The 24,529-nt window shown below is 48.1% G+C and overlaps 1 protein-coding gene across 1 annotated transcript; it reads left to right on the top strand.

The window, feature by feature from the left end:
- The first annotated feature begins 1,799 nt into the window (after nt 1-1,799).
- Nucleotides 1,800-19,358, top strand: LANCL1 (LanC like glutathione S-transferase 1). The gene is made up of 9 exons (XM_080632074.1): nt 1,800-1,925; nt 2,141-2,258; nt 9,522-9,729; nt 13,093-13,228; nt 13,537-13,683; nt 15,455-15,637; nt 16,057-16,233; nt 16,517-16,589; nt 17,458-19,358. The coding sequence occupies exons 1-9, from the start codon at nt 1,842-1,844 to the stop codon at nt 17,532-17,534; spliced, it is 1,203 nt and encodes a 400-aa protein (XP_080488200.1). The 5' UTR covers nt 1,800-1,841; the 3' UTR covers nt 17,535-19,358.
- The last annotated feature ends 5,171 nt before the right edge of the window (nt 19,359-24,529 follow it).

The following is a 24,529-nucleotide window of genomic DNA, read 5'->3' as shown; positions in this document are numbered from 1 at the left end:
GTTGTTTTGACCTGCAGATGGAAGGGAAAATCATAACACAGGGCTGGGAATTCAGCCATAAGCAGAAGACCCCACGTTATTTTTGCTGATGCTAGAGCTGCATAATCCACCTCCCTGACTCGAATGCAAGGCAAATACATGATTGAAACTCTCTAAACAAGGAACAGCTGAGTGAAAAGGAACTGAAAGCAAATCCAAGTGGGATTCCCTCTTTTCTGCTTGGTTCTCACCATCCCCTTCAATAATATCTTTTATTTTCTTTTCTTTGAGCTCTGATTTTTACAGATTGTAATAAAGAATGGCCACATGGGTAGAAAACCAGAATCCCTTAAATAATACAATTGTCCCAAAAATACAATCGTCCCAAGCATGAATGCAGTATTCCCATGGGTGTTCTTGATCACTACCAAAAAGTAAATTCTTACAGCAGCTGTTTCCCCTAAACTCACCCAGATGGATTCAGCTCCTGCAAGGGTCAGCATCACTACACTTAGACCTGTCCAAGAGCTTCAAGCTCAGCCACATTCATTTGGGCTTTCCTGCAGAGCTAGAAGTGCTGGGGAGCTCCAGAGCTGCACTTCAGCAAGCCAGACCCCAAGCAGGGATGTCACAACCCACCTCAGGCCTATAGGGTCAGGAAAAAGGGAGCTGGGCACAGTTACACTCGGCAGAAAGGCAGCAAGGCCTGGATCCAGAAATACAGCTCATGAGGACTACACTGCCCAATGAACGCTACCACGCAGCCAACATGGCTGACTGCTCAGAGGTACACCACCACAGGATGACTGCAGGGAGATCCCCAACACCAGTGGGATTTGGGATGCAAAGCACTGCTCAGGACTACGAGTCGTAGGGACAAATCCTATACTTACAAGGAAGACATGGCTCAGCCAACACAGCGAGACACAGCAGCTCAACAGGGGCAGGGAGGAAGAGCCCCTGTTCCTCATCAAGGCCCAACCTGCATGGAGAACTACTGCTGCTGAGAGTAGCAGGGCCCGACATGTCAGTCCTTGGACTGACCTTCTGCCACCACATGCATAGGGCCACCAGCCCCACCAAGGTGCCCATCCCCACAGGACCTCAAAATCCCCAGGGCCAGCTGCAAGAAGCCCCAAACCCCCACAGAGCCTTCAAGTCCCAAGGGACAGCCAAAATAAACTGCACAGGGCTCCCTAAACACCACAGAGTTAGTGACATGGCAACCTTAAACACCACAGAGCTCCTAAACACCAAAGGAGCAGCCACATGGGACCCCTAAACACCACAGAACTCCCTAAATCTCACAGACCCAACCACAAGACTCCTAAACACCACAGAACCAGCAACATGAGACCCTTAAACACCACAGAGCTCCCTGAACTCCACAACGCTGGCCTCATCGGCATCCTCAACACCACAGAAACAGCCACATGAGGAGACCCTTAAACGCCACAGAATATTGACATAAAACCCCTAAAACCCACAGAGCTCCCTAAACACCACAGAACCAGCAACATAGGACCCTAAGTACCACAGGGTCAGCAAACAAACAAGCGTTCCTAAACCCCACAGGCGCAGCAAGCGACCCTTAAATCACTCCCTAAACCCCTACAGGGCGAGCCGAAAACCGCCCCTAAACCCCACAGAGGCGGCTGCAAGAGGTCTTCAACTCACACCGGACTCCCTAAACCCGACAGAACCCCTTCAGCCTTAGAGCGGGACCCTCACCGGCGCCTCAGTGCGGCGGAGCGCGGGAGGAGCGGCGGGACTTACACCGGCACCCGCCGCCTTCCGGGGCGGAGCGCGGGCGGGCCGCAGCGCAGCGGAGCGGATCGGAGCGGATCGGGGCCGGCGGAACCATGATGGCGCAGCGGGCACTTCCGAACCCTTATGCCGACTACGACAAGTCCTTGGCCACCGGCTACTTCGATGCTGCCGGGAGGGTGAGTGTGGCCGCGATGGGCTGAGGCCGGGAGGTGCCTGCTCCCGCCCGGGCCGCTAAGCCAGGCTGAGGAGCCGGGAGCCAGCCCGGCCCTGAGGTACCCATGGGGGCTGCCAGGTGAAAAAGCACCCGGTTGTGCTCCCTGCGGGCATCTCCCAAACAAGCCTGATGGTGTTTCCTTCGTATTTAGTAGCTTGGGGGTTTTTATCTCCACAGCTGACCCCCGAATTCACGCAGAGGCTGAATAACAAGATCCGGGAGCTGCTCCAGCACATGGAGAGGGGCCTCAAGTCTGCAGACCCGCAGGACTGCACCGCGTACACTGGCTGGGCAGGTAGCGCGGCCGAGCAGATCGTGTGGAGCAGGAGCTCTCCAGAGCTGAATTCTAGGTCAGGCCAAGGCAGATCTCAGGGTTTGAATGATCACAGTAGGGCCCAGTCAAGAACGGTGCTGCTTCTGTGTGTTCTAATCCATTAAAACAAGAGGCTGTCTTTCTCAGGACTCCCTGTTTCTGGAGCAGGTTTGAAGCTGCAGAGACTGTAGCATTGCAGAGCCTTCTCATGGTTAATAGAGCCAAACTTATACAACAGAGAGCAAACATGGGAGCCTTCGAAGGGACTAGTTCCAAATCTGGTCCCAGTGACGATGGTGACAAGTAAACCAGTGCTCCGTGGCAAGTAGGCAGATGCATGTGGTAGGTCACTTAGTCCTTGCATATGGCAGCGGTGAGCTTAAGACCTGAGATGATGTCCGCCTTCTCTGTTTGGGCTGAATTTTATCTCATGATGTTGTCTGATGGGCAAGTTGCTGCATTCCTGTTCCCCAGGCAGTGCCCCTCCGCTTAGCCAGGGCTAGTTCTGCTCTAGTACCTGCTGGAGGGAGCAGAAATGCAAATGTGAGTATAACAAAGGGTGGAAGCCTTCCTCACGCTAACTTCTGTTTGCAAAGCTTCCAGGAGCTTGTTTTGATCCTGTTCTGCATTTTCAACCTGGCTTTCCTTCCTTGGGAGCATGCCTTGCCTTCCCCTCCCTATTCCTACCACTGGAGCCAGGGAGGACGCACCTTTCACTGATGCCTCATCCTTGGCTACTGCTGCGTGCTTTGTCAGCTTGCCTGACTTCTGCACCAAGCCAGGCTCTAGGGAGGGACCCTGGGGTGGTTGCAGTTAATCCTGTATTATTCTCATGCTTACTGCAAGATTTTTTTGCTGCCTTTTTCCTTTGGCAACGCACTGCAATCCTAAAGGACAACTTTCTACATGATGATCTGGGTGTGGCTGGCTTGTGCTTGGATCCTGTGGAACTCGATGCCAACAGTTTGCTTGGGAGAATGGCATTTGTTGTGTTGGTGCTAAAATAACTCTGCAGCTTGATGACAGCTTAACAATTTTAGTGAGGTAGACAGACTGAGAGCACTCTAGAGCAGTTCCTGAGAAGTGCTAGGATGCTAGTATTAAATTCCAGCGTGGGAGAACACTGATTTCATCAGTTGCTGCCTGGCAGCGCCCTGGTGCTGCCTGTGAATTTATAGGGGTTTTCTTTTTCAGTGCTTGCTGATTTCACCTTGGGAGGCAGGTTCAGTCCTACAGTCTGTGTGACCCTGCTCTGAGGTCCCCATAGATGGGAAGCACCCCATGTGTAAAGATGGTCTTAAGTCATGAGGGTACTACTTGGTATGATGGTAGTCTACCTCTCGCCAGGAGATAAAGGAGGAGGACAATTAGCTGATGTTAGGAGTACTCTGAAAGCCCAGAGGCCATGTTCCTTTCCTTAGGGTGGCTTAAGGAGCTTCATGTTGGAAAGTAACTGCAGTTGTTGAAGCAGTGTTTGAGAGCTCTGTCAGGACTTCAGCTCACTGTTATTTGGAAGGGAGTTTCTCAAGAGGGATTCTTCTCTTTTCCTCCCAGGGATCATTCCCCATTGGAACACAACCTTCCTACCTCGGCTAACAGGATTAGAAAAAACCCCATAGGCAGATTTTCTGCAGGTCCCAGCCAGCGAAGGGAAGTTTGCAGATATTACACTGTATCTTTGCCACCCTCCCTTCTTTTCTAATCCTAGCTACGTTAATTTATTCAGTGCTGGTTCCCGGAGACAAAATTAATTGGGCCAAGACAGCAGCTTTTCCCTATAATTGCTTATGTAGAAAAGGCTTGTTGAGTATCTTCTCATGTAAATCATTGCCCAGCAGTCTGAAATCAACCCGCACTCTTGTGGCTGCTAATAAGAGAGATTTGAAATACGGCTCTCTCGGCACAAACTCTGCGTGAAATGTGCCATACTTGAGAGTACTACATTACACCCAGTAATACACAGCATATGCTGGCGTTTTACTTTGGTGCCTGCTTCTTTCCCAACACACTTGATGGAGCCCTGTTCCCTCAGCCAGCATTTGTGTTGGGGAAGCCACGGCTTCTTGGCATGTGAAGTTGGAGCAGAGGGAGGGAAGAACTTATATTTTCAGCTCAGAGGCGGTAAATACACATTTTGGATGAAGATTATCCAGCGTACGGCTGAATGCCCTCAAAACAGATTTGAATTGGCTTGTTAGTTTAATTCAGTTCCCCATAGAGACCAAGGTCCCTAGGCAGCACAAGGTATGTGGCTGGGTATAGACCAGACTTGGCTGTTGTGTTCTGTCTTTTAAGCAGCTTAGCCAGACTGCTGTAAGAGTTTTTGTGGTCTTAATCTGTTTCACTGGTATCAAAGAGTTGACTGAGGGAAGGTAAACTGCCGTCAGCTAATCCTGAATGGGAATCAGTTCAAATCCTGGCAGACGTACAACTGCCTCATCCAGTCTCACACAAGGATGGTGAAGAGCACGTACACTGTGTGCTGGGATTTCTCATAGTGTATGGGGCTGGAAGCAGAGACAATGAAAAGGGCATGGAAGGAGATTGACTTCACTCCAGTCACCTCCTGGCTGACTGCAGAACCTGGGAAGCTCCCAAGTCCAGTGCCTGCTGGACTGTTGTGTCCTTCTCAGGCAATGAGGTGATCTGCCGTCTGAAATGTTATATAAGGGAGAGATTCCCCTTCCTCCACATTATGGCGGTGCCTTTGGAACTTGTTTCCCATGCGAGCATTCCCTTCTGTAGCAGTGTCAGAGTTGTGGCTTTTGGAGCTTGAAGGCCTTTGAGACTGGTGAGTCCAGCTGGCCTGCCCCATCCACAGCTATTGGCTGGCAAGTGGAGACAAGAAACAGGGCTGAGTTGCCTTTTGAAAGGGCTCTTCAAAAGACACACCAGATGAAATAAAAGCCATTTAAGAATGGATAGAAATCCTGACCAGACCAGTTCAGGAAAGCTTCTGGAAAAACCCCTTTCCTTCATTTTAGTGCAATATCTTCGTTTTAATCTCAGAACCCAGAGAACTTGCATCAACAGAGAGTTCTGTTCAGGAAAACAGAAATCTTCAGACAATCCCTACAGAATAAGAGCCAGTGAGGCTGCATTTGATGAGAGAGAATAGAGTGCCTTGTGTCACCCACATAAACCACATTGCTGCCAAGTGCTTGGTGAGTTGTTTTTTTGTGACATCTCTGTTTCTGGGCTTAGTATTTGACTGGACAAGGATCAGAGCAATGGGATGTAAATTTGAAGTTGGCCTTACTTTCAGAGGGTTGGATCAGATCACCTCCATAGATCCCTTCTAACCTAACATGTTGCAGGGTTCTGTGATGAGGTAATGGGTAGTTTTGGTTTGGCCTGGGCTGGGGTTTGTTTGTTTGTTCATTTGGAGTTTTTTTAGGGGAATGCTGCTTCTGCTTTACAAAAGAAGCTTTGTTACCCAGGTTTTAAGGCTGGAGAAGCTGAGGCACCCTAAGAAATGCCCCATGTCCCATAGTGCACTAGAAAAGCAAGCAGTAGTCAAATGCACCTGTGGGTCACCAGGCAGTTCTGGACATGGCATAATACAGCTCTCCAGAGATGTCTCACTATCCCATTCAGCATGGCTTTGGCATGTATTTATAACTACAATATCCCTTGTGTCTGCACCAGAAAAGATGTTTATTATTCTTTGAGCTGGGCAGTAAAGCTATGCTACCCTCTCTGTAACTTACCCCATGCCCGACTCATTAAAATGACATCAGGCTCCATCAGTATGTGCAGAGATGGGTTCCACTTTTGCTCTCTGTGTTTGACACCCTGCTGTGAGGGTGCTTACTTACTTCCCTGGGTCAGTGCAAGATCTCAGAGCTCTTTATTACTGCAGATGGCAGGTTTGGAAATGGTCCAAATTAGGTTAAGAAATCCTCTCGTGACAACCTAGTGCCTTTTGTAAAAGGACCACTTTGCAGCTCAGCTTCTAATGGACAAGGAGGCATGTTCAGAACAGCCTTATTGGGCATCTCTGCTGGTACTGTCAGCAAGGGAACTGCAGTGGTGCTGACACCTCTCACTTTTATCCTCTCTGTTCAGCGTGAAGGGGAAGCTTTGTCTCACTACTGCTGTTCTCCCACCAGCAGAACTGTTTGCAGTGGTAGCACAAGGAAGCTGAGGTGCAGCTTTACAGCTCTTTGATCAGCAGAATGGTCATCTGGAGGAGCTACTCTTTCAGCCTGCCACAGTGCTTTAGCTCTCAAGCAAGAACTTTTCTGGTACCTCCAGTGATGTCTGCTCTGTTGAAAGCAATGGTTACTAAAGTCAGGGCCATCAGCTCTAGCCAGATGGTGCAGACAAATCCATTTCTACTATGTAGATTTAAGTCTCCTCCTCTGCCCACCTAAGAAGAAATCTCTAAGGCAAATCACCTCTCTGCATCTACAGTACTCCTCATGCAGGATGGCAAGACATGTTGTTGCCTATCCTACTGAAGATGTTAAATAAACAGGCTTTGTGAGAGACATGCAAACTGATTTTTGCCTCCTGATTCCCTGCAGTGAGCAAGCATTAACACTCCAGTGTATTGTCTTCCTGCATACTAGAGATGACAGTTTCAGTCATCAGAGCCCTGCTGAAGGATATGGCAGTAGCATATGTGTTTGCTGCAGTCCTGCACCATCAAGTGATGTCTGATACAGTCTCCATCATACATGGCTATGCAGCAGTATTTTGGCTCCATGCACTGCAAGGAGCAAAAAAACTTGGAAGTCTGGAGAAACTACACAGAAAAAGGTCTAAGAGTAACCAATAAACAGATCAAAGCCCATACATCTTTGGCAGTAGCAGGCCACAGGCAGCCATTGTTCTGCTGGAAGCAACCAGGAGACTCAGAGGTCACAAAAATAGGTCACATTTCCAGCTGGGACACTGAACACAGAAATGGTGCAGATCCACTGCTTATCTAGCCACATTTGAATGATGATGCCATGTTTGCGTAGCACTTACTACATACCAAACACCCCATCAGTCAGAGTGAAGGAGGTATTATTGTAGAGGGATCTGTGGAATAGCTTCTGCAGAACAACACTCTCTCACTGAGCCAAGTTCATCAGGTGTGGAAAGTCTCTTGTCTCCAAGCTCTGAAATACACTGCCTGTATCTTGGCACATGGGATATAGGAGAATCCTCACCCAGGTGACTGCATTTTGTATTCCTCTACATATGTCTAAACATTGTCTCTTCATGCATGCCTTCCCTACTGTTGGGCTCCCAGCAATAGAGCAAGCAGTGGGCTCAAAGCAGCACTGTGCATTCTGATCAGCTTGGGAGTATGAATTCCTTCAGGACTGAGTTGAGGAAATTTGCTTTAGATTCAGTTTGTAAGGCCTTTGGTTTTGAAGGAAAAGGGAAAATGAATGATTTGGGGAAGCAACTTATCCCTTCCATTCTTTAGTATAGGTCAGTGGTTGTTTAGAGCCTTTCCCAAAGATGCTTGGGACTGGAGGAAAGGGAGGGAGAAACACTATAAAAGAGAAGAGGCAAAAAAGGCAGAGGAAAACAATGCTAAGACATTGACTTTCTAAGAATTCGGTTCTGTAAGTGGTCTTAGTGTGGTAGTTACGTATGCAATGAGGGTGGTACGATGGCAGTGGGAATAGAAGCTACTTACAAAGCACAAAGTTGTATATTAAAGCAGGTAAGTCAAGAGTGCACATTGTGCTCAGACAGCAATCAGGCCTTTTAAAGTCTAGAAGCTGTGCTAGCTGCTAAATAAATCAAGGAGAGTCACTTGACATCTGCAAGCTGGAAGAGGAGGGTTCCCCTTGAAAGATGGGCTTCATATGCACATCCTTACACACTTGAGTGATGGCACCATACACCTGAGCTCTCTCTGGAAATACGAACCTAACACTGAACTGCTCAGAGGAAGGACAAGGTTATTAGCTTCAGCAGGAAATAGAAATTTGCCCTTAATATACATGTGGAATTGAACTGTCTGTAGCATGAGGCTTTGGAGATTACCCATGCAAAATGAGAGGACAACCTACATTTAAAATTGTCCTCAGTACCATGGAAAGTAATTTTGCAGCATCTTGTCCCCCTTCACCTTACCTCAGCAAAGTGTGCAGAGATGGGCTCTATTAAATTTAGGCTTAAATGCAGGACCTGAAGTGTCTTAGAAATAGATGATGGTAAAAGGAGAAATAAGCTTTTCTCAAAGTAGTGTAGGCCAATAGCTTGCTTCTGTGTGTGTTTGAGGATACCTTGCAGATCAGAAGGATGGTTCAAATGTGGCAGACACTTCACACACAGACTAAGGACTCCTCAGTCACCTACTAAAAGCTTCAAGAGCTGCTGAAGACAAGGCAGACAGGCAAAGGACAGCAACTGATGTGACTTCTCAGTAGCAGAGTTGTTTCTGTAGCTGGCCAGCCCATTGAAAACCTTCAGGGAGAACCACACAGCCTTTTCCAGCATTCCAGGTAGCTATTCATGTTTCACCCAAGGGCTGGTTGCATGAATGATGTGCCACAGAGGAGACTCAGGCAGGCCCTTTCTTTTGTAGGGCACACCAGTCCTTGGCATAGGGCTTGGGACCTGCTCAGCAGCATCTGTGATGTCCACAGAGCTGTAACAACCTTACTGGTGCTTCCCAGTGGGAATGAAGTGGGGGGGAAAAGCCAAGTCTTACGGGTGCTGCTTCCAAGTGCTGATGATGTGTCACTTCTTGTAAAATCCAGTCCAGGCTAAGTGACCCAGCCCTGTACCTCGTGGCCTGGCAAAAAGTAAGGGATAATAACAGTCCAGTTCTACTCTGCCACAAGTACTGTCTTGCCCAAAGATGATTCTTTCTTTACCCTCCACTGTTTAGCAACAGTCCCACATACAGTTGATAGATTTAGGTGGGTTTGTTGAGATCTTTATCTTTTGCTCCTCGCTGCTAGAATTGTGTTTAACCTGGGTTTCAGAAGTTCTGCTGTCCTCCAGAATCAGCACTGACCAGTGATCAGACCCTCCTGGGTCACACACTGCTGGTTGTCTTGACCTGCAGTCCACTCATAAGCAGCATCAAGTACAAGGAGGTCACAAAGCAGGAAAAGAAGCTGTGGATGCTGCAGCTATGGGTTATGCCCCTAGATGTGCTCAAGAAGCCTGTTTAGAAAGCTTATGCCCTAGATGAGGCTGGGCTTTTAGATTCATTAAAACAGCCAGAACGCAGAGCAAGGAGGGTAAACTTTTCTGGTGAGTGCAACCTTTACGTTCCTTTTGCAGGCATTGCTGTGCTGTATTTGCACCTGTATGATGTGTATGGAGACCCAGCCTACCTTCAGGCGGCCCATGAGTACGTAAAGAAGAGCCTGAGCTGTCTGACAAGACGATCCATCACGTTCTTGTGTGGAGATGCTGGGCCCCTGGCAGTGGCTGCTGTTGTCTACCACAAACTGCAGAACCAGAAGCAGTCAGAAGACTGCATCACTCGGTAAAAAACTTGGTTATGTCTTGGACCTAGTGTTCCTCTTGCTCATAGAGCTGGTCTGGGCTTGTACCGGGCACTCTCTGCCAAGCCTGGATAAGTTCTTTGCAACCTTATGAGCGGGATAACCCAGTAACACAAACTAGTTGTGCCCTGGGGAAAGAGCTAGCTCAAGGACAAACGTGCTTGCCTGGCAGCCTACAGGCTGGGGAGCAAGTTCAGCTGCTATTGCGATTTTAAAAATAGTTCTGATCAACACAGGAAGACAAAAATGCCTGAATTAAACCACAGAAGGTGAGGTCTGATGTATTTTCAGAACCCTTCAATTTAGCTTTGCAGCCATTCTGATGAAGAGGAGGAAAGTGATCGGATTATTAGATAAATTTTGTCACTTGCTTCCACTTGCTATTTGTTAGTTGACTTTGACTTAAACCTAAGATTGACAGCATCCTTTCAACTGCTGAATGCAGCTGGTTATGATTCATTTCTTTCTATTTCTATTTCCTGCCTTTCCTCAACTGTTTTCAAATGTATTTTTGTTGGGTACTTAAGACAAAAAAAGGACAAATAAAGCGGTCCTACAGTGGGATCAGCATGTGGCAGAGGAAGGAAGAAAGTAAAGGAGATGCAGTTGCAAGCTTTTCTTGCTTAAGGGAGATCAGCTTTAAAGAATGTGAGAAACAGCCCTGCAAAGAGTTTCCATTTACCTGTGGTCAGCACAAAAGCAGGACAAAACCCCTGACGCTTCAGAACACACTGAGTGCCCTTAAACAGCCATGAGCAAGTGATGCATAGTAGCAATTAAAGAAAGCCATGGGTGGAAATCAGGTGACTGTATGGTTTGGACACCCCTTAACACCCTGGTTTACATGGATACAGTCAGTCTGAGGACAGAACTCTCCTCTTTGTTCTTGAAATAATCTATGGTTTAGGTTTTGCTTAATCCCATAGTGAGTAGTGAGTCTCCCTATGATTAAGTGCTAACAAAAAGGGAACTAATCTGTCAAATAGTACTGGTCAGTTGTGCTCAATGCATAAGCCCCAAGTTGTGAAAAATCCCTAATTCTTGCTGTAGCAGCTCTCCCCTCCCTTCTGTATCTGTATCCCTTCTGCCTACGGTTAGTTCTGCGGGAGAATGGAAACTCATGATTAATTCTGCACTGCCATCTAATGGCAGGATGAAGGCAGGGCCTTGGAAATTGGTTTCTTCATGCATTTTGAAGGGAGGCAATAAGAAAAGCGTGGCTTTCTCACAGGAGCAGTTAGACTCAGTTCCCAGAGCAGTTAACCTGACCGTGCTGCCTTTAAAAAGAGAGGATTTTGTCGAGAAATAGCTCCCTTAATCACAACTCTTAAGTGAGTTTGGAGGATGCTGTTTAGTTACAACAGTTGCTAAGTTAGGCAGTGCAGGTGCATAGAAGGTGCCCCTCCATTACAGCTGGGGAGAAAGAAGGCCTCTCTCCATTTTATTCTGTCTTTTAAAGCACCTCATCTTTACAGAGCCTGAGGAGAGAATCGATCAGCCACATTTTACCTGCAGTGGAATAGACAGAAGCTTGCTTTTCCTTAGCTTCTTCCTTTTGCCTAAATGAGTTCATGACCAACAAATGTGGTTTTATGCTCTGGAGACTAGTGCTTCAGGGCAGCCCATTTTCCAAGAGCCTGTGAAAATGTGAGCCATGTTCCAGGAGTCCTCTTTTCCCACCAGTCTTCCACCAATTCGGAAGGTCAAAGGTTTGCTTTTAGAGCTGGTGGATACAAATATCCCATCCTGCTCTACAGCTGCCTGTCTTGCCCTTGGGCCAGAAACTAGTGATTTTTGACAGTTGAGGCAATATGTGAGCAGGAGCAGCTCTTCCTTTCAGGGACCTTGATTTACCCCCTCACACCTGAGAAATGCATTGTGCATGCAGTCAGGCCAGCAGCATCCCAGGCATCTCTTGCTGCACGCATGCCATGCAGCCCTGCCCCACATTTCAAACCCAGAAACCACTGGCAGGCTTCCTCCCCTGATGATGGTGCCTGAAAAAGCAGCTAGAGTTAGAAGCAGTAATGCATAGGGAGCAAGGACAGTAGAGCTCCACATCTCCCCACAAAATGATCTCACATCCAGACCTCAGAAAACCCCTACTGTGGGTATTACTGTTTATCCACCCATCCATTCCTTCTGTTGCACCTGACATCTTCCTGACATCTCAGAGCTGAACAACATCACCAGCCAGAGGAGAGTCCATCTGTTGAAACACTCTATTCCTCCTCAGAAACCCTCCTCTTCCTCTGCTTTCCTTGGGCTTGGGGACAGGGCACATGAGGAGGTAGCAGGGCTTTCCTTGCGGGCCACACAGCTGAGAGAGGGACCCTGTGCTTACTCCTTCTAGTCTTGGATGTAAAATCCGTCTCTTGGGTTTAATCCATGAGAAATCTCGCGCATGGAGCCATGCACATCTCAAGTGATACAGGAGATTAGGCCCATTCACTCTGAAACATTGCTTTCTCCTTCGATATCCCTGTTTGCTTTGAGTCCAATGCCAAGGGGAAGTTTCCTGCTGTGGGGAGTCATAGCCCACCATCCTCTCTCTGCTCTGAGAGTACTCTGGACATTTAGTTGCTTCTCTCCTTTGCAACAACCCCCTTGGTGTGGGGTTGTACCACAGACACAGCCCACAGCACTCACTGCTGAGCTGTCCTCACTACTGCTCAGCTCTCCCTAGAGATGACTGCTTACATGTACCACAGAGGCTTGATATTAAACATCATTTTCAGCTGCTTCTCCTACCTCTTACCTAGATGTTTAGCTCATGGAGACACCTCTTTCTCCACTGACAGCAGAGCCCTACTTGCAGGCATGGAGAGAAAGAGGCTTTCCTATCAGGTTTTACAAGCACAAGAGGTGAGAGTTTGCCACATACTGTCAGTGCTAGTTTGACTTTTTAGCATTCCTCAAGCAGCCAAGTTAAACAGATACCAGTTTTACTTGAAAACAGTCATTTTTGGCTGAGGGTCTGCCTTGTCAACAGCACCATAGGGAGGTAATTCATGCTGAATTGGGGCAGCCTTTCCTGAGCAGTCAGCAACTTTGTGCTGAACGTTTCCTATAGCCCAGGATTCCCCACAAGTAACCAAGCACAGAGTGTGAGTACATTGTAAAATCTGGGCAGAATAAAGCAATAAGCCAAACAAAAAGCAGAGGGGAAGGAGGGATTTCACACCTTGTGTAGGTGGAAGCCTGAGACCCAGAGACTGGACTGACACCTCCCAGGGTGTGGGCAGCATGAAGGAGCAAACCATGGTCTTGAGCTCCAGTCTCACTGCTTGGTTAAGTGGCTTTGAGCGGCCTCTAATCTCCCCCATGTGAATTTATCTTTGCAGCTTGCTCCACCTTCACAAGCTCGACCCCCGAGTGCCAGATGAGCTGCTGTACGGGCGCATGGGCTATCTCTATGCACTGATGTTTGTGAACAAGCACTTTGGAGAGGAAAAGATCCCTCAGAGTCACATTCAGCAGGTACTGTGGCTTCTTCTGACTTTTTAGCTGTCTCTTCCTATGCAGCTCATCTTTGGGCAGGTAAAAGTCAATGCTAGATGTAGAGAACAATGGCGACAAGGGAGAAACCACACCATGGTATTCCTGCTGCTCTTCCAAAGGGATGAAGCACCCCCCCCCCATCCATATAAATCCAAAGGCTATACACTTCACTCCCTCACCCACACTGCTTGGGCAGCAAAACAACTCTGTTGTTGTGGCCAGGATACTGACTGTGCTGTGTCCAAGGCAGCAGCATTTCCCTCACCTGCATCTGTTCCCATCCACAGGTCTGTGAAGCTGTTGTTGCCTCAGGAGAGAGCTTGGCCAAAAGGAGGAACTTCACAGCAAAGAGCCCACTGATGTATGAGTGGTACCAGGAGTACTATGTAGGGGCAGCCCATGGTTTGGCTGGGATTTACTACTATCTCATGCAGGTAAAAGGCACTGGAGAGGAGGGGTCTTTAGCATCTGTTTCATGTTTCTTTGAACAGGGAGGAGCAATTGACTTAGCTCTTGGTGATGCCAAGCTGAGCCAGATCCTTTGTCTGATGGACTTACTCCTGTGTTTGATCATGAATCTCCGCTTCTAAAGGTTTTCTCTGAGTCTGTGCGACTGAATTTCCCACCTCCATGGAGATCTGTAGAGAAATGCGACCTGCATTATACCAGCAGAGATTGCATTCATCATAGGGAAGTGGGAAATGCCTCTGTTTCCAAATCAGGGCCTGTATCTAGGGTGGTAATTCCCCTCTGTGGGTCGCTGTGCATAAATTTACAGTGCTTAAGCTCGTAGAAGAACAACAGCAATAAATAACATTGCATTTTCAAAGCATTAAGAGCACCCACTGAGCAAGGCAGATGATTTTAGCATAGCAATGTTCATAGAAATAGGTAAGATCTTTTATTAGACCCAAGTCTCACAAAGGTGGAAAATAAGCCACCAAGTTTCAAGTACTTTTGCTTCAGGGCCCTCAAAGTTCAAGCCCATACACAGGATAAGCAGAGTTCCTGTGAATATAACCCCCTCATGTGACTCAGAGAGGAAGGGGTGTTTGATGGTGTTTAAACAGAAGAAGATTTGACAAGAGGAGGATGCAAGCTGTACAGAAGAGCTAGTCGGGAACAGGGAAGGCAGCAGTATGCTGTGAGCTCAAATGTGCACCAAGTCCCTGCACTTGTTCCCAGGCTGATGTTTTAAATCATTGTAAGTCTCCCATAAAATACTGCATGGGCTTCACGCTTCTCAGCTGTATGATGTACAGGGAGCCAGGATCAGGCAAGCAGGATGCGCAGAAAGCCTTGGGGGAAGCAAACAAAGGAAATACGGAGAGGGCAGCATTGAACTTTTATCTCTAATAGTTTTACAGCACAAGTATTGACATTTAACTTTCAAGTTTTCAACCTGGGAACAGTGTGATCCTTAGATGGGAGTGCTCACTGCAGCCTGCAGTGGGAAATTAAGCTGCACAGATTGCATATGCAGCAGTGTCATTAGAAGAGGACACTGAAGTCACTCCCTTGCTTCCATCTGAGGTCAGCAGTGAAGTCACTCCCTTGCTTAAAGCTCATCCAGTCCCAACCCCCTTCCATGGGCAGGGACACCTTCCACTAGAGCAGGGTGCTCCAAGCCCCTGTGTCCAACCTGGCCTTGAACGCTGCCAGGGATGGGGCAGCCACAGCTTCTCTGGGCACCCTGGGCCAGCGCCTCAGCACCCTCACAGGGAAGAGCTTCTGCCTAAGAGCTCATCTCAGTTTCCCCTCTGGCAGGTTAAAGCCATTCCCCTTGTCCTGTCCCTACAGGCCTTTGTAAAAGGATGCCCTTCTATTCATCCTTAATTCTGATTTTAGACAGTTTCTCTCTTTACTCCAAGTCTGGGTACCTGAAACTATTCCTACTTATGTTCAGGAGAAGCAGCAGCAAGCACCCTTCCTTAGAGGGCCAGATTACGTGCCAGGGCAGTCTTTGTCTCTGGGGGTGCAAGCATATGACTGGAGATAAGTCAGTTCAGAAGGGCAGAGCAGCTTTGAGCCAAGTGGGTATTTGTGATATGTGAAAGCCTGAACAAAGAAAGTACTTCATTTACAAGGAGCAAGAGGGGACCACGACCACAATTGGTTTTGTGTCTGCCTTTCAGGCAGATCTTGGGGCTTTTGGGGATGGACAGAATGGTAATTCTCCCTGATTTAATGCTTTCTATCTCTTAGCCTGGCCTCGGAGTAAGCCAAGTAAAACTGCACAACACAGTGAAACCCAGCGTGGACTACGTCTGCCAGCTGAAGTTCCCATCTGGCAATTACCCTCCCTGCATCAATGACACCAGAGACCTACTCGTGCACTGGTGCCACGGGGCACCAGGTGTTATCTACATGCTTCTCCAGGCCTACAAGGTACCAGAAATATTGCAAAAGACCCTTTAGGAATCCCTAAATGTGGAACTCCATCATGGAGGAAGGCTCTGTTGAGACCCTGCCTGCCTGAGAGTAGGATTGCTGGTTAAAATGAAATCATCCCATGGGGCCCGCTGACTGATAGAGAAATCAGTCTCTTAAAATTATATCTGAAAATGGCCATCAACTGAATGGGGTGTCCTGTTGCAGCTGACTGGCGACAATAGTGTGCGAAGTAATGATCACACAGCCCCATTCATCATATCAAAACCATCCTCCTTTAAAGTAGAGAGCAAAGTCATAGCATTAAGACTTCAGAAGGAGAGCGACTAGTTAACCCAAGCCTCCCCATCACACAGGGATGCTCTTTGTGTAGAGGAAATTGCCTCAGTAAGGGGGAATATTTCTTGTCTCTACAGGTCTTTGGGGAACAGCAGTACCTAAATGATGCCCTGCAGTGTGCAGAAGTCATCTGGCAGTATGGGTTACTGAAGAAAGGCTATGGACTGTGCCATGGCACAGCTGGCAATGCTTACAGCTTCCTGGCACTGTACAACCTCACTCAGAACATGAAATACCTTTACAGGGCCTGCAAGGTAAGAGCCTGTGTGAGGAAGGGAGAGGGGATTATTCTCTTCTGCCTTTTACATCACTTCTATTGCCTTTGAAGTCCAGTTTCTAGTGTGGCAGAGATGCAGCTCAGATACGAGCAGCTCTACCAGAGTAGTCCTTCAAGCAGCACAGTCACTGTCTGACAGCCTGTGGAGAAGGAACATCCTGCAGAACCCTTGCTCTGGAAGAGATAATGTGAGGATGAGGGTGGTATTGTAAGATCTGTCTTTAACAAAACCTGAACACCTTTTGTTCCTCTTTCCTCAGTTTGCAGAGTGGTGTTTAAGCTATGGCCAGCATGGGTGCCGGACTCCAGACACTCCATTCTCTCTCTTTGAAGGTAACCTCCATCTCTAGGCTTGTGTTTTGCTTCTGGGTCTGAGCCAGTCCAGCACCAAAGAAACCCAAATACATGCTCCACTGAAGTCTTTGCAAAAGTCAGTGTAGAAGATGGGAAGGAAATTGTATTCCCTGTTCTTACCCTTTCCCAGAAGCAGTCTTCTTGCAGCACAGGCTGTCTTAGCTGGAGCATCTTGTCCTCTCTGGCCTCTTATACAGATTCTGCACACAGGTGTCAAGGGGAATTCTGTAATGGGTACAGGCCAAAGCCTACCTGATGGTAATCTGTAGCCTGGTTTCTTGGACAGCCTTTTTTCCATGCATTTTTAAGGATTCAAATCCTTCATGGGCTTTCCAGTGCCATTCCAAAGGTGAGTGAGTAACAAATGGGGCTGCTTTTGTAAGCCTCATTGGTTCCTATGGCACTTTATGGCTCCTGCTAACAGCCCCCCCCAAAATCCACCATCAGCTGGTATTGCTGAAAGAGCAGGTTCCTCAGCTAACAGAGATCTCCCTGCCTTTGCCAGAGGCCAAGGAACAAGGGCAGTTACCTCAGCAGGGACCTGAGGCAGCAGTGTCACAGGGTCCAAAGTTTTGCAAAGACACTCATATTGTTAAGCCTGTGGACAAGTAAAGCAGAAGGGAGGGAACTGGAGGGGGGAAGACCCATCAGGTGCTTTTCAACATCTGATGAACTTCAAAATGCTTCCCCACTGGTATACCTAAGTTGCTTGGGAAACTTCAGACCTGGGAAGTGATTTAGGACCTTCTGTCTGTCTTTCTTCTGTCTTCATGACCTATTCAGCCCCTGATAAAAAGGGTGCCCAAGGGGAGTCTCTCTGAAGCACATTGTGTTTTCTGACCCTCAGGAATGGCTGGAACGATTTACTTCCTTGCTGACCTGCTGGTGCCAACCAAGGCCAAGTTCCCTGCATTTGAACTCTAAATCTGAGCTTGGCAGTTTCCTGCCTGAATCCTTCTGCACTTGGAAAAGCAGTTTGGATCCGCTTTCTCCTCCTTCCGAAGTCATTGTTGTTCACCTAACTGAAGGGAAACCCATCCTCCTGAGGGCATGCTGAGTTCTCTACTATTTCTAGTCATCTCATTGCATTGTTTCCATTTAAAAGACAGAATGCAGGTTTGGCTGATGTCTGAAAAACACAGGGCTGCAGGTAGGAGCCGGGAGAAGATACACAGTATTCTGTTGTCTAGAGAGTTTCGCCATTTTTTGTATCCCATTTCCTGGGTGAAAGTTTTCTATTGAATGCATCTTTGGCTATTTATTATTTTGTGCTGACAAATACTAGCAGGAATTTAGTTGCCTTTGGAAAACAAAAGATGAAAAACTGGGACTATTGCCCTGCAAGTTGCTTGTAAGAGTTTCCTGTCTGAACACCCAGGGAGCAGGCAGTTCAGTATCTGGGCTGCTCCACATAAAGCAAATGTGATGGGCTGTGGAGACTTTGTATGTGTTTTTAAACATCAGATTGCAAGTGGTGCAGCTGGGTCTGTCCTGAATTTCCACTTACCTGCTTCAAAGACAAAGGCTATGTATAACTTCTGTGCATTTTTTCCTAGTGACAGACAAATAATCCACTGGCTTTTGTGCCTGTTTGCCACATTATGCGAAACCTTGCAAAAGGCCATTGATCATCTAATGGCAAACTCCAAAAGTGAGCTAAGCATGCTTGCTGGTGTGGTCTCTTCTGCTTAGCTTTGAAGGTTTATTATGCAGTCTTTTGTTACAGTTATATATGAATATGATGGGTGAGAGGTGGTGCCAGGCCCACCAAGCAGCAGCATGGGAAAAGCAACATATTCCACTGAGTTCTGCCAGCTTTAACCTATTCCCTGTATGGATGTTGTTTACATGCTTTCTTTTATAAGCTTTCCTGAACCTGGATAATTTGAGTCACTTGTCTGCTTTGTTACTGCTTCTTGTAGTTTGATATGCAACCACACATCTACCCACCTGGAACATCTGCTCTAGGTTAAATAGGTTTGGCCCATTGAGCAGATCAGATACTTGCAAGGGACTTGACCCTGTAAAGGACATTCTTAGCACTGAGCATGAGCTAAGTACTGAGCACAGTGAAAGCTACTGATGCAGCCATAGTGCTTGGTGCTGTTTGAGAGCAGCTCCTCAGCCTGCACAAGCAACCTCCAAGCCAGCACTCCTGCACCAGTGACAGTGAAGCAGAAGGACCAAACCTGGCACACTAACACAGCTAGCTCCCATGTGCTTGAATGCAAGGTAGCCTAGCCACAGACCCTCAAGAACCACGTGGATGGACTGCTCCAGCAAAGAGTAGAAACCATTCCTGGAAGGCTGCTTGTTTCCTCAAAACCCAGCCTCCTGCTGCCATCACATGTTTCTGGAAGTTCATCCAAAGATGGCCTGAAATGCAGAGAAGCTCAAGCTGCTTTGGGCTGGGCATCCCTGTCAGGAGCCTCAAGCTCATGCAGACCTTTCCCTATCATTCACAGAGCCTAAACAACACAGGGAGGTGACTGGAAAGGAGGAAGCACAGCCCTGAGGGCTGGATTTGGCTACTCAAGACAGTTTGGGGGTAGGATCCTGTAGGACATGAGGCCTGCTGTCAGTTGCCTTCCGGCTTGGCTGGTGTGATGGCAGTGCAGGACACTGCTCTGAGCCTAGGTTTCTTCTGGGCACTGCTGCTGCAAAGGAGATGGTTCCTGCAGCCTGGTGCCATGGCAGCATCAAGTCCCAGGGTTGGTACACTGATGGTCAGGGGATCATCAGGGTAACGTGTACTGGTGTACAAGTGTTTTGTGGAGCACTGTTTAATAAAAACACCAAAACTAATGAGCTTTCTGTTATTTTTACCCCCAACTTTATGACAAGGATTCACGTCCAAAGAGATCAAGAGATGCCACAATAGCTGCTCTGGGGGCTCACTGGCCTCCCACCTACCCTGAGTGTTAAGAGTATTTCATGTTTTTCCCTGTGTCCCAGCACATGCAGTTGATTGGTTGCAAGAAATTTTATGTTTAAATAAGTTATTTCTTATAGGGAAGAACAACTCAGGTTCCTCATGTTCCTGCCCAGAACGCCTGAGCCCCTTGGCCACGGTGTCCTCTGTATCAAAAAACCCTGAATGGAAGACCTATACCCAGACCAGGAAATCTAAACCCCAAGAGTTACCACATTGTGAAATGACTGAAGACAAAACCCAATAGAGCAGGAGGCAGCAGATCTGCCCAAAAAAAACATCTGAGGAAGGATACATTCATAGAATCAACCAGATTGGAAAGGATCTTTAAGATCATTGAGTCCAACCATTCCCTAGTGGTGGCCTTGGCACTGAGGGCCTCATCCACATGGTTTGTGAACATGCTGGGACACAGCTGGGCTGGCTCCTAGCAGGGACACTGGGTTCTGGTGGCCTCTGGAAAGGGCTGGGTGGCCCCAGCAGGTGGCAATGCAGCCCAACAGCAGCAGGCACCCAGCCACTGCCAAGCACCCCTGGCTGCTAAATCCCACCTGAGAGTTGTGGTTCAGCCCTGGGAATGTCATTCAAACCAGAGGGCACACACAGGTGAGGCTGTATTGGAATACTGTGTGGGATGACAGAGATGGGAGAAATGTGGACGCCCTTCAAAAGGGCATAGCCTCTAAGTGAGTCCTATGTCCTTAGAGCAGGTTCCCACCATCATGGTACAACCCAATGGCACAACTGACCTTTGAAAGCAGAGGATGAAGGTCTCTGTGTCTGGCACAAGGCACAGCTGCTCTGAGAGCCAAAGAGGACCATCACATCTTGGCATCCTGCAGGATTTGTGCTGTTTCACAATCAAAACCACTCCCTCAAAAGCTGTTGGGGGAAAGCAGAACAAAAGCTCTCATTACAGCTGCAGTTTAGAGACAAAGCTTGCTATTGCCTCACCCACAAAGCTTTGTGTTCCCAAGTGTTGGTTTCACTCCCAGCATGGTGGTCCGTCCCTGCTGTTTCCTCCCGCAGCAGATCTGCCTGAACACACTTCTGGTTTTACCTCTCTCCTCATCCCCTTCTTACCCACTCATTTCTGTCTCCATGCTGCCTCTTTTGGGGAAAAGGGTGGTGGATTTTACACTGCACAAATCCAGTGAACAGCACAACAGCAAGGGGAAGGCAAAATGCCACGTGGAAGGAAGGCAGAACCAGCTTAGCACAAGGAAACCTGTACCCTCCCTGCATATCTCATGGGGAGCAAGCGTCTGAGCACAGCTCAGGACCACCCGAGGGCAACCTCATCCCCAGTTTTTGGGCCACCTAGATGATAAGGGTTGCCAGCAGAAAGGGGAGAAGAGGATTAAGTCATTTTTCACATTGCCCTCAACTCCAGAGCCACAAGAGGCATTTGGTTCTGCCCCTCTCTGTGCTGGATGGGACACCTTCATGCTCAGACACTGAGCATTCCCTCTGCTTCCCCCAGAGGATGAAAGATGGCAAATCAGGCCAAAAAGTACAACAGATCCTGTGATGAATGGCCACCCTTGAAGCCTGTGGATGACAGTACGCTGCTTTGCTTCCTCCTTCAGACAGCCAGGGACAGAGAAGGCACAGAGGCAGCACTAAAACCAACTTGAAAGCCTTAGGCAGGGAATGTGGGGAGCCAGTTAGCTCCATCTCCTCATGGCTGGGGAATTTCTTGCTGGCAGGACACGTCAGCCAGCCCTTGTGAAAAGCTCATTCTGCAGCCAGTTTGCTGCAGCATCTGCAGTGTTGTCGGGCAGTAACTGAATCCACTGGTAGTACTTCACCATCCCTAAATCCCATTGGAGCCGGGCCCACAAATAGTTAACTGTGGAGCATGCAGCTGCAGGCAGGGCAGGAGCAAATGTTCCACGTAAGGGCTGTTGGCTCTGATCAGCTTGAGGAGTCAATCATATTTCCACCGTTTGGCCAAGTTCTATTATAGTTACCTCTCCTTAAGGATACTCCTCACTAGCACAGAGGAGACCCCAGTAATGCCTAACAGCTTCCTTGCAGGGGGTACCCAATGCACCCTTTAGGTGCAGGGGTTCTCCTATTCCCAGAAGCTTTTTGGAGCTGTTTTGTAGCACTTTGTCACTGAGGCGCTCCTCTTCCATACTGATGCTCCCAGTAGTGGACAGGAAGGGATTGATCTGATCATTGCAAGTGGCTGAGAAAATTAAGAGAGAGAGAGCCCTCAGAAGACAAAGTCTAAGAGACTGCAAGAGGGTCACCATGAAACATAAGCTTTGGATGAGAGCATCTCTTACATCCAGGGATACCCTTGTCAGGAATTCATAGTCCATTTATCACCATGGGAAAGAGGACAAACCCCACCTGGGTGCAGCTACAGTGGGTTGCAGTTAGGTGAAAGCCACGTCAAGGTAAAGCCCAGCAGCTCCAGAACAGGGCTCACCACCCACCAGATTGCAGTGCTGAGTGTTGAAAAGCCTGACAAATTCACGTGCAGGAAGCTGGGCTCTGGATCAGAAGTGGGAAGTTGCCAGTGGAAGCATTTGGGAAGCCCTGGTGATTCATTGCCACAGAGGATGGATAAATTCCAGGGTGTTTATACCACTCAAAGCTGGGAAATATCCTGTTCCAGCAGGGCTGAGCCCGCGCTTTACAAGCACACAGAGAAGACAGAGCCTGATGTAGGGATCCCAAAGGAGTACAGATGTGTCAGCACACAGACCCTTTTAAAACAGGACAATCGCCTTTCCCCCCTCTCTTTTATTATCTTCACAATACCAATAGCTCCAATTCCCTGGTTTTCATCAGCAATAATCTCATCCCTTCACTCCAGTAACCATTTAGCCTTGCACTGCATAGTCCCTGCATGGCAGTGTTGAATTACTGCCTTGTAAAACCAAAGAGCAATGATATTAGCACTTAGTTCCCATATCCCTGATTTGTGACAGGCGATATCAGCAAGCGTAAAATAAGACATTCTCTTCCCCTGCTTTTCTCACTTGAAGATTTAAATATGTGCTTTATAATAAGAGGGCCTGACTTGGGACTCTTCCCAGCAGCAATTCCCACAAAGCCTATAGAAAGGTGATCACCTTCCTACACTTCTGTCCTTTCTAAATTGGCTGAAATAGTCCAAAAGACAGAAACATCACTGGGAGAATAGAGAACTATGGACAAGCAAGGCAAGCCCTTAAGCCTCACCTTCTTAGGAAACCAGGCCAAGAACACTGAATCATATTGCTTGGAGCATGAAAGTTGCAGCCAAACTATTCGCTTAGCAAATAGATTAGATGTACCTGAACAGAACTCTCCAGTGATCCATGTGCAGCTTGTATCTCCCTTCGATAAAATGAGGGATAAATTCCCCAGTGAATGGCACCATTTGGGAGAAGAAAATCCCACTGCGTTACCAGCCTAAACACATTTTCTACTGTAAAAGGTTTATGCTGTGCCCATGCAGGCCAAGCTGAGCCCTTTAATGATTTCAGATGATGGAAGTTTCACATCCCATCCTGCCACCACGTCTGATCCAAACAGGAGATGCAGCATCCACATGAAAAGGTCAGGTTTGCTCCAGCAGCTGTCTCCTCTGTACGATCAGTTCAGGAGGTTGCCTCCACACCACTTCCAAAGGCAGCTTTAGGAGCTCCACTACGAACTGGGAGAAAGCTTCGACCCACTTGGGACCAAAGGGGTGGGCTCCAGCCTAAAAAGTGTCTACATGATGCCCTAACAATGCTCTGATCACCATAATTTCATCAAAAGGAGAGAAACTTGGAAGAGAGGGGCTGGAGGTGATGTCTGAAAGCTGCTCAGGTGAGGCAGCTTGTTCTAGTGGATGTGATCCTGCCTCTTTACTTCGCTCTTGTGAGACCCCACTTGCAGCACTGTGTATAGTTCTGGTCTCCTCAACAGCAGAAGCACATGGAGCTGTTGGAGCAAGTCCAGAGGAGGCCACGAGGATGATCAGGGGCTGGAGCAGCTCCTGTATGGAGACAGTCTGAGAACATTGGGGCTGTTCAGCCTGGAGAAGAGAAGCTGTGTGGAGACCTCAGAGCAGCTTCCAGTGTCTGAAGGGGGCTACAAGGATGCTGGGGAGGGACTCTTCATCAGGGACTGTAGCGATCGGACAAGGGGTGATGGGTTCAGACTGAAACAGGGGAAGTTCAGGTTAGATATAAGGAAGTTCTTCCCTGTGAGGGTGCTGAGGCACTGGCTCAGGGTGCCCAGAGAAGTGGTGAATGCTCCATTCCTGGCAGTGTTCAAGGCCAGGCTGGACAGAGCCTTGGGCTACACGGTGTAGTGTGAGGTGTCCCTGCCCATGGCAGGGGGGTTGGAGCTGGATGATCTTAAGGTCCTTTCCAACCCAAAGCATTCTATGATTCCATGTGCTTTGCCTTCAACTGGGACTCAGCAGCCAAATCAACTTCCTCTGTCTGCAACTGCCAAGCTGAGCTCCTCCAACAAGTGATTCAGCTGCTCTCTGCTTTGGTTTTCTCCCATTTCTATTGCTCATTTCCCAGCAGTTCTGAGGCAGGGTTTCTCATTATTTCCTGGTGTGTGCACATCACAGAGACCCCAGCTAGAGTTTGAACTCTGAAAACATTTGCATTTGCTATATTGCAAATAGTAACGTTTTACAGCATCTTCAAAATGCTCACAAGCTGCCGAGGAAGAAATCGGTACCCAAACCCCCAGGTGTACAAATACAGAACTGAAAGCAATGCAAAATTAATGCTCTGCCTCCAACATTATGCCTTCCAAGTCTTGTGAGAGAATATCTTGGCAAAAAAAAAGTGCTTCTTTTCCCAGGCAAAGAAACATCTGAATCATTTCTCCTATGATTAACCCTTTACCATCACGCCCTGCTGCTGGGACTGGATTCACAGCCATCAGGAGAGCAGCAGCATCTCACATCTCAAAGATAGCTGCCAGCCCTGTTGCTCTGCACACTTCCCCTCTCTCTCTGCCTCTGGCCAGGCCTGCCAGC

This window comes from Psittacula echo (genome assembly GCF_963264785.1).
Source record: "Psittacula echo genome assembly, chromosome: 20".
NCBI lineage: Eukaryota > Metazoa > Chordata > Aves > Psittaciformes > Psittacidae > Psittacula > Psittacula echo.
This window is presented reverse-complemented; position numbering and strand designations above follow the sequence as displayed.